General features: G+C 37.2%; 1 protein-coding gene across 1 annotated transcript in view; it reads left to right on the top strand.

The window, feature by feature from the left end:
• LOC113678428 (DNA-directed RNA polymerase I subunit RPA1) overlaps positions 1-18,081 on the top strand; it is a 36,191-nt gene that overhangs the window by 14,735 nt on the left and 3,375 nt on the right. Inside the window, exons 15-37 of the mRNA XM_027195313.2 lie at positions 43-135; positions 909-1,120; positions 3,196-3,598; positions 3,934-4,149; positions 5,002-5,079; positions 5,588-5,725; positions 6,180-6,235; positions 7,407-7,565; positions 8,007-8,106; positions 8,425-8,519; positions 9,278-9,407; positions 10,696-10,754; positions 11,361-11,412; positions 12,460-12,569; positions 12,923-12,993; positions 13,752-13,846; positions 14,114-14,183; positions 14,630-14,683; positions 15,773-15,846; positions 16,446-16,526; positions 16,782-16,841; positions 17,055-17,147; positions 17,871-17,981. Of these exons, the coding sequence (XP_027051114.2) occupies positions 43-135; positions 909-1,120; positions 3,196-3,598; positions 3,934-4,149; positions 5,002-5,079; positions 5,588-5,725; positions 6,180-6,235; positions 7,407-7,565; positions 8,007-8,106; positions 8,425-8,519; positions 9,278-9,407; positions 10,696-10,754; positions 11,361-11,412; positions 12,460-12,569; positions 12,923-12,993; positions 13,752-13,846; positions 14,114-14,183; positions 14,630-14,683; positions 15,773-15,846; positions 16,446-16,526; positions 16,782-16,841; positions 17,055-17,147; positions 17,871-17,981 (2,610 nt within the window). The remainder of the gene's footprint in view (positions 1-42; positions 136-908; positions 1,121-3,195; positions 3,599-3,933; positions 4,150-5,001; positions 5,080-5,587; positions 5,726-6,179; positions 6,236-7,406; positions 7,566-8,006; positions 8,107-8,424; positions 8,520-9,277; positions 9,408-10,695; positions 10,755-11,360; positions 11,413-12,459; positions 12,570-12,922; positions 12,994-13,751; positions 13,847-14,113; positions 14,184-14,629; positions 14,684-15,772; positions 15,847-16,445; positions 16,527-16,781; positions 16,842-17,054; positions 17,148-17,870; positions 17,982-18,081) is intronic.

The raw sequence follows: 18,081 nt of genomic DNA, 5'->3' as shown, positions 1-18,081 counted from the left end.
ATATTAAGTGTGTATCATTTGTATTCACACATATGAATATAGGTGGTGGTTCGTCAAGGGCATTTACTCAGCGGAGTGTTGGACAAAGCGCATTATGGGCCTACTTCTTTTGGTTTGGTGCACTGCTGTCATGAGGTATTTACATAAAAGCTCTGGGGAAGCAGTATAATTAAATTTAATGAAATACAGAGGTTTTGAGGATATAGGTAGAGGTATGTATTTCAAATCTATTAGTCTCTTTGAGATGTGAGCTTAAAGAAGAAAGGACAAAAGAGAAAGAGTGAAAAGTCATATAATAAAATGCTTAATATTGACTGAGTTACTTGTTGTTTATAAGTATGTATGTTATATTCCATATGTATGTAAATCATCTTTAGACTATGTCTTAGTGCCTTAAGTATTAGTCTTGATTGAGGTATACCAATATTCACAAATGTTGTCACCAATCACCACATAAATGGCATTTTTTCAACCAGTTTAGCTCTTAACTTATTAGGGATGACTAGCCACTGTCTCTATTTTTATCCAGGAAATTAACATATGGCCTATGTTTAAAAACAACTTGCTATCAGTGTGGGATGTTTTTTCTTTTGTATGGTTCTACAAACAAACAGTTTTATGGCTTTGTTTGTAAAAATAACAAAACTTTCTACCACCTTGAATAATTTTTCAAACAAAGACTGTCATTGTAACAAGCATAAGGTTTTGCAAAGTGGGGAACAGCATTGGATGATTCAAGCTAGATACCAGATACACACAACTTGTTGTAATTTTTATGGTTGAGTTACCTTACATATGCTCTTAAAAAATTTTCAACAAGATGTTCTTATTATTAATAAATTTATGAAAAGGTTTGCTAGGCCTGTTGTCTACTCATTGAAATTACTCTTAAATGTTTACTTTCTCAGTTGTATGGTGGAGTAGTAGCTGGATATCTACTTACTGCTCTGGCCAGAGTGTTCACAACTTTCCTTCAATATCAAGGATTCACCCTAGGTGTAGAGGACATCCTAGTCAAGGAGAAGGCGGACAACAAAAGGCACAAATTTATAAAGAAAGGGAGAGCATCTGGAGTTGAAGCTACAAAAGAGGCTCTTGGTTTGTTTGGTGACTGTGAAAGGTAAATGGTATTCACTAGGTGTGGACTGGGTATGGACCGGTTGTACTCATGTTGACTACTTACTTGACATAGTCTCTGCATGCCAATTGTGACACAACCTAACTTTGAAAGGGTAGATAACTCAATAATGGAAAGTCACAATTCTCCTCACTGGTCTTCACACATTTTCTTACAACAACAACAGTGAGTCTAAACACCACAACAGACAGAGGTTTGTTTTGGGACCAGACAGTTTATTGAGTGTGTATCCTACGTACATAAAACACTTGACTATTACATCAAAGGTATTCGACGGAAACACTGAAACAATGGTGTAGTAATCAGGAAGAAATTACAAAGACTAACGAAATATAAAAACAATCAAAACTTTCTGTGAGTGGGAGGGAAACTAAGACGTTCTTAGAGGCTAGAAATAAAGTTGTTGCTTGCTTGCTTGACTACTATCAAAACTGCACAGATACCCAAGCGGTGATATACTAGAGTAATTTTGAAATTAAAACGCGTTAGTGTGGTGCATGGCAATTGGCTCTATCCAATTACTATCACTTGCATGCTGAAGAGAATGGTATAGAAACCATGTGATTTTGTCCCTGTTCTTAAAAACCATGTGCAACAATTTACAAGTTACTGTATTTGAGATTTCAAAGAGTAACCTAATAATTAACAACCTGTCTTTGTATAAGCTTAGAATGTAACTACGGACTCTGCTCTCTCGAAATCACTCAATGATCTGGCCTCATTCCTATCACAAACAACTACTGCTCTTGTTATCAGTGTAAAGTTACAGGTTTCCAAAGTCTCCTTTAAAGATCTGGCAATCATTCTTTGATTATCTTGGCCTTTTCTTGCAATAGTGTACTGTTATTTTGTGCTTTTCCAGTAATTAACATTACCCTACTGTCAACCCAAACCATAACCCCAGTGCTTAGGAGTTGGCCTGTAGAGTGTTACACCAGCTATTTAAAACATAAGTATTTGTCCGTTGTGACCTACATGGACAAACAGGGCATATTTCTCTCCAACTGCTTCGTTTGCTATCGATGGGGATCCAGTTTAATGATACTTATTATATACTCAACAAAATATCGCGTTTCTGATTGGTCAATGATGAATGCATAAATAGGTTATAGAGTGCAATAGAGGTTATAGAGTGCAATACGGAGAAGTTGCCATGGAAACACCGGGAAGCGCCAAATTTGAACACCAAATTATAAAAAAATGGCTGACAGCCGGTTTGCTTTGTCAAACCAAAACATCGTTGAGCAACTTAAAGAAAATGCAAAAAACAAAAACACGTTGAAAGCTACACAGACCTTGTTAAATTTCTGGCAAACATGGGCGACTCAACGAAAAGTAAACCCAAAAATGGAAGAATACGAGCACGAACAACTCAACGTGCAGAGTAGCGATAAAATGTTGCAAATCTTCTACACAGAAATACGCACAAAAGACGGGTGTGAGTACGAACCTGAGAGTTTAAAATCCATGCTGGCAGCCCTCGACCGCTATTTAAAAGAGCATGACTACAAGTACTCTATTATACGAGACCGAGAGTTTCACCAGTCGAAGTTGGTACTCGAAGGAAAAGTGAAGTGTCTCCGTCAACAAGGAAAAGGCAAGAGACCCAACGCCGCGAACGCACTGACAGCCGAAGAAGAAAAAATGCTATGGAGTGAACAAAGTCTCGGCGACTGCAGTCCAAGAGTTCTTTCCCAGACGATGTGGTGGATCTTGACTCAACATTTTGGCCTGAGGGGAAGACAGGAACACCATTCAATGGAAGTCGAGGACTTCAGTTTTTGTGTGGACGACAGCGGCACAGAGTACGTCACATTTAAAGAAAATCCTACGGCTCGTGCAATTTTGAGAACTTTCAAAACATCACTCGTGCCCATAAATCACGAAATGCACTCGCGTTCATACGATTTCCTATACTTATTTTTCAGATATGAATTACATGAATACCTATCGTATCATTTTGTTGAAACTTAAGTTGCAATGAAATATGACATACTTCTCGCAGGCAATTAAGTTTTTCTAGTTTTGTGATCACTTTTTGTTATGGATGGTCCTAGTTCAACTCTGGAACAAAAGCTACAGGAGGCCCACCATAACAAGGATGGAAGTGATATGAAACAGCTTGACCTAAGCATGAAAAAGAAGACAGACCATTACCAAGACATGATCAACAGGGCTTGCATTCCCTTGGGTCTTCTCAAGAGGTTTCCTGAAAACAATCTTCAGCTGATGGTTCAGTCTGGGGCTAAGGGCTCCTCAGTCAACTGCATGCAGATTTCCTGCCTCTTGGGGCAGATAGAGCTGGAGGGGCGCCGACCACCCCTTATGGTCAGTGGAAGGTCTTTGCCCTCATTCCTGCCATATGATAGCAGTCCGAGGGCTGGGGGATTTGTTGATGGGCGTTTCTTGACAGGAATCAGGCCACAGGAGTATTTCTTTCATTGTATGGCAGGAAGAGAGGTACATTCGCAGATTTGATATTAATTCATCCTGAATATTGGATATCTCTTAAAATTTTTCAAAAATTTGGTCTTGGTAATAGAGCTTAAGGCACAAGTTAAAGTCATGTTTCAGTCTTCGATATTCATAATTGTTGCTTCAATTGCAGCTTTTTCAGTGTGAGTCGATTCGTCAGCCATCATCCATTCTTCAAATATGATTATTTCTTCTTAACGTGTCGTGTACAATGTCCAGCTTCGCATCATGTTGGAAGTGATGAATGAATATACCACATTATCTATATACTCCATTGCATGAAGTAAATGAAGCTGCGTTGTTGGTTTTGTTATTTTTAGGGTCTTGTGGATACAGCTGTGAAAACAAGTCGTAGTGGCTACCTTCAGCGCTGTCTCATTAAACACCTGGAAGGTCTCCTAGTCAATTATGATCTTACTGTGCGAGATAGTGACAGCTCTCTTGTGCAGTTTTATTATGGTGAAGATGGCTTGGATGTCATGAAAACTTCCTTTCTTTCGGAGAAGCAGTTTCCCTTTATGGCAAGCAACTACAAGGTTCTTTACATTTTTGTTTACATTTTGATCAGTGTCACACCTGTACATTTCTGACTGACAGAGAGCTTAGCTATACGTTTGACCTTTTTGTGTAATCGCCAAACTGACTAACGGTTGTCAGCGATCTGATTTGTCGAAGAGAGTCGAGTCCCACCTCAGGTGGTGTAATTTTAGTAGGAGATGACGTAAGCCTTGGCCAATTAGAGATCGAACGCACGTTTTCTGAGAGTTTTCATAAATTTTAAGGTTTTCCCTCACAATGAAATCACGATATGAAGGGTATGTTCTTCTTGCTTAAAAAGAGAAATAAGATTAAAAGCTAGCTTTTTCGTAAGTTATCGGCTAATCGATGAAAAAAAATGACAATTTTATACGGTGACAACTTTTTTTAGTTAAAATGACTCCAGAAATACATGCAAAATACAGCGCCCTCATGGTTCCATGCAATCTAGAAATTGTATCCTTGGTGCTTAAAAAGATAAAACTGGCTATGTCGATGAAGAATTTAAACACGTTGTTGAGTTGACATATTTCAATTACTTGCATCCTGTAAAACATGACAGAAAAATTTTTAAGCATAAAAGTTAAAGTTCCCATAATGAATTTGTTTCAAGGTGTTGCACCTCTTTCGCTCTAATTATCCAAAACTGTATTGTAGAAATTCTCTATCGTCCTTTCGAGCCTGCAACACTGGTCCAAGTGTTTGCCCTATATAAAGGCGTAAAAGCACTTGAATGAGCTTTTTAATGAAACAAATAACGTTTAATGGAATTTCTATACAAATGGTCGAAGCATTTTCTGAAACAGCTTTTGATTTAGCTTTGTTCACATTTTTTTTTTGGATGAACACAGGCTTTTCTACAGCAAATGAATCCCAAAGCTCTTCTTCCCCATCTTCAGTCAGAAGAAGCACTCAAGCTTGAAAATAAGGTGTGTTGGAACTTTCATAATGAACTAGAACTTGAGAATCGATCTTTGTTGGTAAAACTTTGTGTGATTGGCGCCAGAATCAAGATTATTTGGATTTTACACAGTAATCGACAAGCTTAGTCTATCTCTTTCATAGTTTTGGTTCCATTAAATGAGTTCACCGTGTTCACCGTATGAATTTTCTTTCTTCGCCATTTTTCTTGATGTACCTCTACCTCTCAGATTAAATCCCAGTACGAGTACCGACCAATTGCTGCCCTAACCAGTTAATGACATAAAAAAATGCATTCATCGACAAAACAGGAGATATGCTTCGTTAGATATGCTTCGTTCCCCCCCCCTCCCCCCCATTTTTTGGGTATCACCCACCTCAAATGCTGACTATTACTGATGTGTAAAAATGGGGCTAAAAATAAATATATTCAAAGAAGAACATTGTCTGGACACCAAAATGAGTTTGACATGATCTAAGGGTTTTCTTTCTTAATTTGCAATGTTTCCTTTTTAGATCAACAAAAAGATGAGGAAACAAAAAGAGAGTCACATTAGAAGAACCTCACCGTACCATTATTTTGCTGCAGACAAGTGTAAAGAAATACAAAATAGAAAATCAAGTGCTAGTCAGCTTACGTTTGGGCGATCTGAGGTATGGGGGTGAATTACCTTGTAACTACCTTCGAAAAATATTTTTAGCGCCAAAAAGAATAATTATAGTAATGAAAATAGCAAAAGGGCATGATTAAGTTTAAAAAACGTTCCCAACATACTAAAGGTAATGAATGTCTATTCAAATTTGTTATTTTCTTTTTTTATTTTCTTCCTTTCAATTTAGTTTATAGATCGCGTAGGCAATGTTATTCAAGTGTGTCCAAAGAAAACAAAAATCAAGATTAGCATGAATAAGGTTATCTGATTTTTGTAGAGCAAAATAAGAATTGCAATGAGAAACCGAGAGGGGTAATAACTTTCAGGTACCACGTCACTGATCATCTTAAAGTGTTTGGCGGTCGATATTTACTGTAGCGGACAGAGTAATAGTAAGGAAAGGTTCAGTTGAATTTATTGATAAGATGAACCACCAACTTTTCTTTCCCCTTCAGACAGATCTCAAGATGATTGAACGATGGAATGAAGCACCCTTGGCTGTGCGCAAAAGGTGGGCTTTATCCCATGACTCATGTTTCTTTTATTTTATCGACAATTCTTGCATTTTAGCAAGAGAATATAAACAGTTCATAATCTGTTGATTTTAGTTAATTAAAACTTGTGCGCAGGGATATCACTTGAATAGATGAGACCCTAGCAGACTGAAACCCAGAAACTTTTGAGGTATTCAAATGAGTAAATTTCCCTCGGACTTCTGCTCAGTCCCTTAAGGACATATAGCCTTGAAGGTGACTGGTGGCTTAGCCGCTTTGTGGTTTTCCTTTGGCGGGTTCCTTGAAATGCCTGAGATTCACTTTCTTTCCTCGAGGTGTCATTGAAGGTTTTGAAATCTTCCTCTATGTCGTGGTATAATTTTTTCCAACACATTCTCTTGTTACTGTACCATAATCGTCAGAAGGATCAAGGAAGTTTCTTAGACGATCAAAATGAGGAATGTATGTCCAAAGATCCATCGTAGCAGAGGACTTCAGTGTATTCCTCTTGTGTAACATTGCCATCAGGGGACCCTTTAAGCGTGAGGGTGTGTTTTGTCACTTCAGTCGCACATTTTGTTACTTGCGGTCACTGACTTTCACTAAAGTGAGAGATACCTGAAGATGATTGTCTTTTAACTCTTCCATTGTAACATCTGTGTTACTGTTGACCAACGGAAAATAGTTTCTAACAGAGAGATCTTTTGGTAATTGGCGTCTAAGAATATTTGAGATGCTGGTTTGATTATTTCAAGGATGTGCCTCTATTTAAAGCATCATCCTTTGCATATGCATTGGCGTGTGAACAATTTATGGTCTGATTTTTCTGTCACTCCTCTTCCTTCTGGGTATGTAATGAAAACCTTTACAATTTCGAGCAATTTAGGAATCGGGAAGGTTTCAAACATTTATGCATTGCGCCCTTTTTATAATCTCAAATGTTTGGCTATGAATATGATCCTATTTCAAATTCCCTGTCATGGACCAATTATCCTCTGAGGTGAATGAGCTCGTTTAGCTTTTTGACCTCTTAAAGAGGTTGTCAAATAATGTTGTTTGTCTCTCTCAGTTGACTTGTTAATGAGTTAAGCAAAAGTAACTTAAAGGAACTTTTTTTTCATTAACTCTTCAGCCATTCAGTCAAAGAACGCACCTTTGCATACTTAAACAGAGTGTTTTGTTGTTCAGGTATCATAAGGAATCCGCACGTTTTCCTGACCCTGTTTTGTCCAAGTTACAGCCCGACAGACACTTTGGAGCTGTTTCTGAGAGAATTTTCATGTCTGTCAAGAACTATATGGAAGGAAACCCTGACAAGTGCTTGACTGAGTACGAGTCGGAAGAAAGGTTAACATTGAATTCAGTCATTACAAATAGTTTTTAAAGCATTTTGCTGGGTAAATCTCAAGCGTATAGCTCTTAAAGTGTTCTTCAAATTGATTAATTTAAAAGAATTGTCCTCTCTCTAGCTTGAAGAACCCTTTTGACTGCAGCACAGAGTGGTTGTGATGACAGAAGTTTCCTACCAACCAACGCCTATTTTTTCCATTGTATCGTAACAGAATGTTTAGAGTCCAGTTATTAATAAATTTATCTTAACGTTGAAAGTAAAGGAATACGTTATTTCAAAGCAAAATACTTGAAATTGTTTTGGCTCTTTTTAATGAGCTTCAAAAAGAATAAATATTGGCTAAAAACTATTGTATATGTCCTTTGCTCAGTATTCAACAATATCAAAAGGAAATACTGGAAAATTGAGCTCAAAGTGAGTGCAGTTGTTTTTTTCAGTTTGAAATTACCATCCAGTAAGTTCAAAAACCTGATATACCTGAAAGCGTTCCGTGCCTTAGCTGAGCCAGGAGAAGCTGTAGGACTGTTGGCAGCTCAGGTGATGGGTTGCCGATTTTTTCCTTTTACCTGTTTAACTTAACTTTGAATGTTTGGACAGCTGCTCTTCTTTGTTTGAAAGACAAAAAAATGATGCCCAAACTAAGCTCGAAATTTATGGTTCATTAAATTGAAGTTGTTCATTTTCATACATGTCATGTCTCCTACAAGAAGAATTCCATTTTAAAGAAATATAATCAATTCTTCCCAAAGCAACAATGGTTGCAAAACTCAAAAACATTACAAAAGATCTTGTTTCGTAAACTGTATTTTGAGCACAAGGTCATTGTTGTTGTTGTTGTTGTTGTTGTTTTATCAGTCTATTGGTGAACCCTCTACTCAAATGACACTTAATACGTTTCACTTTGCCGGCCGGGGTGAGATGAATGTGACTCTTGGAATTCCAAGATTAAGGTAATTGTTTAAATTTGTTTATGAAATTTAACATAACATGTGCCTTTTCGTAAATACTAGCTTTGCAATCTTGTCTCGTTAAAGCGAATACCTTTATTTTTTGTGGATGGAGCAGTTTTCAATTGAATTTTGAAAAATCATAACCAACCTGAAGTAACCACAACTAATAGTCAGGGCAAAAGTTAACATCATCATTTACCAATGAGAACTCGAAGTAAAAACAGGCAACCTGCTTGAAGCGCGGGAAAACGCGAGTGACCAAGTTGGAATTTGTGTAAAATTTGCGTTTTAATGATTGAGATGGCGGGTGAGTTTTCTAGAGCAATCACAGAGTGAGATAAAGCCTAACCAAAGCAATCCAGGATCACTTTCCATTCGCATCTGAAAACTTCGCTAGGCTAAAAGCTATAAACGTTTTGATGATAGAAACATTCGATAGAATATATTTCATGCCGCACGACAGCAACGAATCTGTTGTGTTTTTGAGGTCAGTCAGTCTCCAATTGATGTGTGATGACGGTGATAGTTTTCTAGTTCTTGTCGCGAAATGTGAATTAGACTTACTGAGATGAACTTAACAAACGCTTAGAATCCCAACCATATTCTTCTTCACTTTAACAGAATTTGTGTTTGACGAAATCGTTGAATTCTTTTGTCATTTGAATTTGGTACTTTTTCATATTGTAGTTGAATTTCATACCCACCACATTTACAGAGCGCTGTAGTGAATGTTATTTTATTCAAAAATACGCTCGCAGGGAGATTTTGATGACTGCTAGTGCAAATATCAAAACCCCCACCATGGACCTCCCTCTTAAACCAAGGAAGAGGTCACAGAAGCTTGCTAAACAGCTGCAAAGGCAATTAACCAAAGTTACTTTGGCGCAGGTACGACACTATATTATTTTTTGTCCCAAATGACGTCCTTTTCATATCATGACTACTTTATTGCGCTTTGTCTGATAGACCCTACTCCAAAATGACAACCAAAATCGAAACTTTATCAGCATGTACTGAAAAGTTATTTATTTGGTGTATAAAATATATAAATGAAACTCGAACTGATTTTTTCTGGGCTAAAACAATACCTAGCCCCACAAAACTTTGTAACATACACTCTCAACCTCACTAATAATTCATTAGATCAACTACCAATCACCGGATGTATACCACATCACGTTTGTGTGTTTCGATACCCAATGAAAAACAATACATCATTCTCCAGTGAGAGTTTGCACATCGACAACTTGCACAAAGTCATTGAATACTTATTAGTCATAAGTAACCTTACTTAGTCCAGGCCATTTCCGATCCAAAGTCTTACTACTGCGGCACGAAGACAATTGTTGGGAGAAATTGGCAAAAGGGTAGGGATGATACATCGCACACAAGTCAAATTAGAACTCTTTATTTATTATTTGTTTAAAAGTGAGAATTTATTTTCGACTCGAGCTCGTTTTTCATCGGGGTATCCAAACATCTTGTTTCTCGGTGTTTAGATACGTCAATGTTACACTCACTCTCGATTTGGAATTAGTACAAAACAGAAGGTGATTATTTGGTAGCCCTATTAAAAAGTCTGTTACTGATTGTGTAATGCTCAGGTTATTGGTTAAATACCTGAGGTATTGTCTAAGCGCTCTCTAACCTGTCTTGAAATTGGCATAACAAAAATAGCGTTCCTTAATAACACTGCTTCTGGTGGGGCCAATTACGACTCCAAATGTCTATTGTCTTCAGCGTGAAAGTAGCTAGTCGACTTTATGCTTACTCTACCCATTGCATCTTGTACTAATGAAGGGACTGTTCTTCTGTCGTAATGTTGTTTTTCTACCAGATTAGCTGAATGTGCATATAAGTAATTGATTGTCTGCGCTTTCCTTTTTCTTTCTTGTTTTCTTGTTAAGCTGTACCATAAGTACCGGGAGTCTGGTAGTTGACGAGTACAATAACTCCACGATAGTGGACTGACTCTGAACACACTGATTGATTTTTCTTTTAACTTTGGTTGCCTATAAATATTGCTGAACATGTTCGTACGTTTCATCATTATGACGTAATGATCTATCCATTTCAAAACTTGCCGTAGGCTCGATGACGAGTTGCTGAATTTAAAAAGAAGCACACTTCCGCCAGGCTTATATATAACACTGATTGAATTTTTTTTTTCATCTAGGTATTACAATCTGTGGATGTGTGGGAGTCATTGCCATCCAAAACTTCTACTGGAACACGGTGAGAAACTCTAAACTGGCAAGTAAGGTGCAATAAAGCATGTAAATTTCAGCATATTAGGTGTGACACTGTACGGCACGAGTAAATACACCTTACTCGGTTGTTTAACGTTTAATACGCGTGGACATGTTACGAGTTGCGTCCTACGTTTCCAAGCCCTGTACCAGAAAAGGAGCACTTGATCGCTAATTGAGAGAGAAAGGTTTACTTTCGCTATAAAATAAACTTTTAGAAAGAAGCCATACTTCAAAACAAAGACAAAAATTTTAATTTCCTATCATGTGACAGTTGCCGTAACTTTTAGGAGCATTTTCTAAACAGCAAAAGGAATTGGAATGTGCTTTTTGTCAGAAAATTTTGAAACTTGTAAACCTAAGCCAAACTGTATGCTTTAAACTTCATACTCTTCAGTGCTCTGAGTTTTTTTAAGCCTCCCCCCTTAAAGAAATCTGTAGTCAGATTTAGCTGGCAGTCTATAATTTTATGTATATTATTTATTATGATGTTATGTATGTTTCTGTTATACAGAAATCTTGCTGTTGTACTGTGAGACTTATCAACGCAAGTTCTTAAAGTAAAGTTCAAGTTCTTTTTGTTTTTCTTTAGAGAAAGGTGGTACCGCATCAGATTTCAATTTCTTAGCGAGTTGTCATTCAAGGTGAGACTATCTAAAATGGCCTTAAACGTGTACGTTATCAAATTATCACACTAGTGGTACTTTGCGTTTTTAAAACATTTCCAATATAACAAATTCAGTTCTTGCTTTGGAATAACGCTAGCTTCTCTTATCTTCTCTTCCGTGAGACAAAGCCACAGTAATATTCATTTTGTTTTTGAAATTTTTTGAAATTTTTAGGTTTTTGTAGCACAATTAACTCACAAAAATCGTTTCTGTTTTCTTTGATTTGACTGTCTTCTACCGCTTTTTGCGACTACATTGCCGAAATTGTCCAAAAATTATGAACCTAAGTCCGCTCCACTTCCTTCTGGCTTGCGCAGGATCATCTCGCCCGCTCGGATACCCAATCAGATCTTAGGACTCACTTAATATTGCCTCGTTACTCAACGTCAGAAATTCCTTAAGCAAAGTAGCATTTCTGCCTAGTTTTCTTTTTTTTTAGTTAAATGGACGATTTTATCGTATTTTTTTTATTCAAAGCTTTCGCCCGCCTACGGCATCCTTGGTGAATTTAACGATATATGTTTTTTACGTTCCCTGACAATGCCGTAGATCGGCGGAAGCTTGGAGTTAATAAGAGAGACAGTAGCTCAAGGCCTCAATGGAATCGTTCATTTAATCAACTTGCTACTAACGGACAACTTCAAACGTTCTCTTTTTTCCTGTTTTCGTTTTATTGATCCTCTTTATATCGTCCGGCTTATTTAATGTCTGCGAACCTAGAAGCCGTGATTCTGGGCAAGCAGCAAAACATTCAATTTCATTCACCTTTGCGATTCGCGGCGACCTCAAAGGCAGGTAAAACTGAGAGGATGAAAACTTTCGTATGCGGCCTTTGATTGGTCATAAGTTGTTCTCCCTGGAGAGAAAAATCTTATGGCCCATCACATAGTTTCTAGTCTTTAACAGCCTTGTTTAGATTAAATCTCAGTATTCGTATTGCAAATGTTATTGCTTGTTCCGTTTGCTCATAATGATCCAGCGTTTACGTGGAATTTAGATTTCTAGTCGTTCCTTATCTTGCAGGATGAGTTGATTGTGAGATCAGAAGACGTTCTTCACCACATGGAAACAGTTTTTATTAAAAGAGTCATTGGGGCCGTCATTAAAGCCGCTAAAGTTAAACGTGGTGAAAGGTCAGTTTAATAGCCACCCTTGGTGGTTTGAGGGAATCAGTGGCGTGAGAGTTCAATTTACTTTGAGTGGACAAGAACAAGAATGAACCAAACTAAACGATATGTGAATGAAAGAAACATTTCCTTTCTCTCCTTCAGGACTTCAATTTGCAAGCAATCGTGTATTTCTCCAGATCACCAGATAACAGTTACTTGTCAGTTTTAGAACTTTCTAAGCATCCTTGTTCAGCACGAAGCAAAAGAAATGGCATCTTTTCTTTTTTGAGCAAGTAAATGAAGAGTTTCCATTTTGAAGCTCACACTATGCTATTTGTAGTCAAGGCACCTACTCATTTTATTTTTGTAAACTTTAGAACTATCGAGTCTGTGAATAACACAGAGCAGCAGAGAAATGATAGGGACGAAGAAAGAAGTACCCAGCCTGGTAAGAGTATTATACGTACCGTTTTATTAGATACAGTCAAAGTGTCAGTGATTTTAAGTGCTTTCCCCCCTAAATTACCTCCTATGAATCCGAATAGCTTTCCTTGAAAATCTCCCTGAGCCCTGGGAACTTAAAAGGAGAATGACAATTACAGGGCTATTGACACCAATCGATATGACTTAGCTAATTATAAGTGATTGATCGAATGAATGCTTGTGTTTGCGCAAAGGTTCATGGAATCGCCAAGGGCTAAACATCGTATTTTGACGGAAGGAAATATATTTAAAAAGCGATTGAGGAGAGAGATCATCGCTTATTTCTTCGCTCTCAGGAACAACAGCTCTCGGGAGGAATGAAATTTTCCCTATCCGCAACGACTTCTCTCCTTTAAGGAGGTAAATTCTCAGATTTTGCCATAACTTGAGTATTGAAGATGGCTGTACACACGTCAATACTACTAAAAATGCGTTTTTGGGTTATTTTCCTCGCGATCTATAGTTATTTTTGTAATAGTGTGAAAATCGTGTGTAATCGTGAAAAAACGATCATCCCCTCCTGATTGGTATTTTTCTGACGTCATAACAACCTTTTTTCATGTTGATCCTTCCATCAACTCGCAATATGTGCCTCCTGGCGATACCATAAACGTTTGCCCATAACACAAGGATCCAATTACTGGCAACTCATTCATTGCCATCTGGTAGTCTCGCTGAGTCTTTTATTGGAAAGGAATAGCTTGCGTTGACATTGTTTGCTAGATGATGACGATGATGATGACAATGCTGATCTTTCCGATGAAGAAGCTGCTGATGGTGATGCTAATGAAGCAAAACAGAGGCAGAGACGTCAGCAGGTGAAATGAATAAATGGCTCAATTTACATTGCGACTGAGCTGTAAAAATAAGGAAGTGTTGGTATTAGTTTTGCCGTTTATTTTAAAGAAACATGATAATTGCCACACTAATAAGGCAATGAGTGATACTTTTAATCGTCCTGCTTGCCGAATTAGTTCTCTCATTTTCACGAATGAAGCTCTTTCATATGAACGCTGCCCAAAGTAACCTTCTTGCATTGAACCTTTGATTGTATAATCCTTAATATGGCATTATCCATCATGCAGCATGCCAGCTATGAAGCCCCGGATGAGGATGAACAGATGGTTGAACGTGAACTTGATGATTCCTCTGAAGGTAAACCGAAAAAAACAACGACAACATCACTGTTCTTACATAATTACACTCAGCAAACTGTTCTTAAATAATAACACTCAGCGAAGTTTTAAGTAACGGTTGTCTGAGGTAAAAACTGAACACAGTCTGGTATTCAGCGTTGTTTTCTGTTAGTCGAATTTTGCTTGTACTTCGTGATTGTTAATCATTGAACTTGCTTTTAAAATTATTGCACTCTTTAACAAAAATTTCACCAATATTTTTGAAAATTTTGGTAAGTTGGTCCCTTATGTTTTACTCTTTTATTGTGTGTGGATGTCGCTTGAGTAGTACGTGGTCTTCTTTTTGTTGTTAATTTTATTGCAAATAGCGATCCTGGACATAATTCTACATGTAAAGTCACTGCTTGTAGCTTGCTACAGCTGATGTTTTTTTACATATTTAACTTAATTTCTTTTATTGAACAGATGGAGATAGCAGTGAAGCAACAATCAGCTCAAGAATGGACGCAACTATACAGGGTACACACTATTTGTACTATCTTTCGATGCAGCTTTCCTTCCTTTTCACTGGCTAAGAACACACCTCTTCACCACGCGACCAACCAATGATGGTCTTCTTGTGTGCAATGTCATCTGCTCTACTCATGCGTAATTGTGCCCATGCTCTCCCGTTGAAAATTAATTATCGTTTCTTCTAAGCCGTCAGGGAGAGATTGTTGAAATAATTGTGAAAAACAAACCCGATATTCCAATGATTGAACAATAGTTGAAATCGGTCGTAATAAAATATTATGATTTGTGAGTGTCTGGTAGATCTACCCGCCGTTGACAAGTCAACATTTTTTTCCTTGAACACTGTCACTGGTTTAGTTTTGGTTGCGGTGGTTGTGATTGAAATAAGAACGACTTATTTATTTTATTCATTATCGATATGTATTTGCGTTTTTATATGTGTTCATTACACTCTATTTTTTTAGTTACCATGTAAACAATAAGTTCCATTCGGGCAATGTCTGTTCCGAGAAGTTGTGAGCCTCAAGAAAGAGTCTATGTCAAAGTACAAATATGCGAGCACAGTTTCGCTCCAGATGGAGGTTACTGTGTTTATAATTCATTAATTTTTTTTTCAGCGGGCGGAAAAATAGAATTTATAAACATTATACTATCAAAAGCGTTTACAGAGTAGATTTTGACTCCTAAAATTTTTGATATCACCTTTACTTTGTTACAACTGCAAAATTCAATTTTGTCTTCAATCAACTTTTAAGATATTCATCTTATTGGACGGACTTGTTTATATACAGGGGAATATCATTTGAAGAATGTCACTGTATTATCCACAGTTTTAGCTAGGTTAATATCCATTCACTTTATGTCGTTAAACCAAATGCGAGGGAGCGAAAATATTTGGTAGATTGAATATTCATCAGGTAAACTGCTTTGTTTTACAAGGAGGTCCAGGCCTGAGGAAAGCGGTAACTACACACATGCAAAATAGCAGCCAACTCTTACGTTTGTTTGATATCTGGCAAAGTTTATAAGTAATATTATGGACTGTTCGCGAAAATGGAGGTTGTAGTCATTCGTCTATCTCTGTTTTCCAAATAGATGACGAAGATTTGAAATACAATGAAAGTAAAGGCAAACGGAAATCAAGGAAGACCGATGATGCGCGAATACAGGTAATCTGCTATGAAAAATATCGTTGTGACTAGTGTAGACTTACAAGGCTCTCAAACCAGGATTCTGTTTAATACAAGTCCACAATTTTGCTACCCAGTCCGAAACCAAAACAAAAATGAGTCAATCATGATATATTGACATTTGGAGGTACGTTTAACAAATTTAGACAGGATGACTAGAGTAATGATTATTTTAAAATTTTGCCAATATCTCACATCCGCGCACTGCAAACGTTCACACTCGATTCAAGAGCGCGGAACGTACAGCCAAAGCGACTGCAGAATGGACACAGCTTACTTCAACAATCAGTTATGAGCACTTATTGTGTTATAGTCAATGTTAAACAATCATTCTGATTTGGAGTCTCAACTGGCTACAAACCCGTGTCTTTTGACTAATATTAATTACTTGAAAAAGCAAATATTCTCATGGAGAACTACTATACCGAAGCTCTTAATGTTTGTCAGTTGCTAAGTTGCATTCGTCGTGATAGCTGAATATGTTGAAATGCAAGCCCACAAGACTAAAAGTGCAAGAGACGCTTTCGTGATTGTCATATGAATCAGAGCTAACCACCATCTCTTCTATATCTCTTCAGCGTGTTTTGGAAAGTGACATTCGCATTGGAGGCTATTCTTACGATGTCAAGAAAGAAGAATGGTGTGAAGTGTCCTTGATGGTATGTTAGCCTTGTCTTGTGTTTTTACTTTATTCACTGAATATTCAGATATCCATACGTAGTCTCTCTCGCTTAAACCAGTGAACGTTTTGAAAAGCGAACGTTACATTTAAGGAAAAAAGATTTCTTTTCAAAAGATAACTTGAGTATGATCGCCAATTATCTTGAGTTTATTCGTCGTGCCATGAATTCCAAAGAGAACGACTTCATCAGGGTGCTTTCATGGTACTGATATATAGAATCTTATTTTTGCAGTTTCCTGCTGATAGTTTTAAGATACAACTGTCATCTCTGATTGAGAAACTCGCCTATAAGGTAAGTTTAAAAAAATCGGGAAACTTGTATTCACACGGGTGCGTTACCTTGAAAGCTCTCACAACTTGGGTTATTTTGGGAATTGTTTAGTTTGTAGCGGACGTTGAAGGCTGAGGCTGTAAATGACGTTTTCTTGCTCCAAGTGCACTGATATGACACAATGTAGCTCACCCAAGAGTACTCTGATATCTGTTGTACTTTATCTCTCAACAGAGTGTTGTCTATGAAACGCCGCACATAAATCGATGTTTTTTAATTGAAAATAACGATACCGTCGTGCTGAAAACAGAAGGAGTTAATATTCAAGTAAGTAGTGGTCGATGTCACCGAATTATATTTATTCCTTCCTTACTTTTAAGTTGGTAAATATCATGTCAAGTTGCGTATTGCCATCTGAACAGCTTATTGTTATCAACAAAAGTTGAATCCTTGGTTAAAACTACAATGAAATGACTTTAAACAACTCCCACTGTTTTGAAATTGCGGACAATTTTTGCGATCCCAGATCGAAAATTTTTTTGGTGTCCTCTCATTAGATAATTAATTTCGGGAGTGGTAGAAAAAGAATTATCATCATAAATAGCTGACTACTGACTGATCAACTGCATCTTACTCGTCCGCCTCTTCATCATCTTAGCCTTCAGAATCGTTCAGACTGCTTGACTAACTTGCTGGTATACAAAGTGACTAAATTTGGTTAATAACAGTGAGGCACGTGCTTGACCATTCAGACATTGCTAGACTATTATGGATTATTGGGGACTGATTGGTGTACTTATAAATCTTCTAAATGCTTTTTATGTACAGTGTGCTAATTAACGTATAGTATTAATTGTTGTTAAAACATTGTCTGGGTTTTCACTTGAAGTTCACAAAGCGAAGGTTTTGCAAGTGTTCTTCGTTTTTGTTGAAGCTTTGTGTCTTCATCATGTGATTAACGTAATATGTCTGTGCATGATGGTTTTTTGCTTTTCACTGATTTCCTAACATATAAGTATTGATTAAGTTTTCCACGTGCTATTTTATCAGGAAACGTGGCAATATGAAGACGTATTAGACTTGACAAAGGTGTATACTAACGATATTCATGCTATGGCAAGGGTTTATGGAATTGAAGCTGCAGCAAAAGTTATAAAAAAGGTATTTTTCCTTGCTTTGTTTATTTACAAAGAAACAGTTTGTCAATAAAGTGGCTAACAGCAACAGAATAGTCAGATGGTAAAAAGGAATTGGAATGTAT

Source organism: Pocillopora damicornis, chromosome 11 (assembly GCF_964200805.1).
Source record: "Pocillopora damicornis chromosome 11, jaPocDami1.2, whole genome shotgun sequence".
NCBI lineage: Eukaryota > Metazoa > Cnidaria > Anthozoa > Scleractinia > Pocilloporidae > Pocillopora > Pocillopora damicornis.
This window is presented reverse-complemented; position numbering and strand designations above follow the sequence as displayed.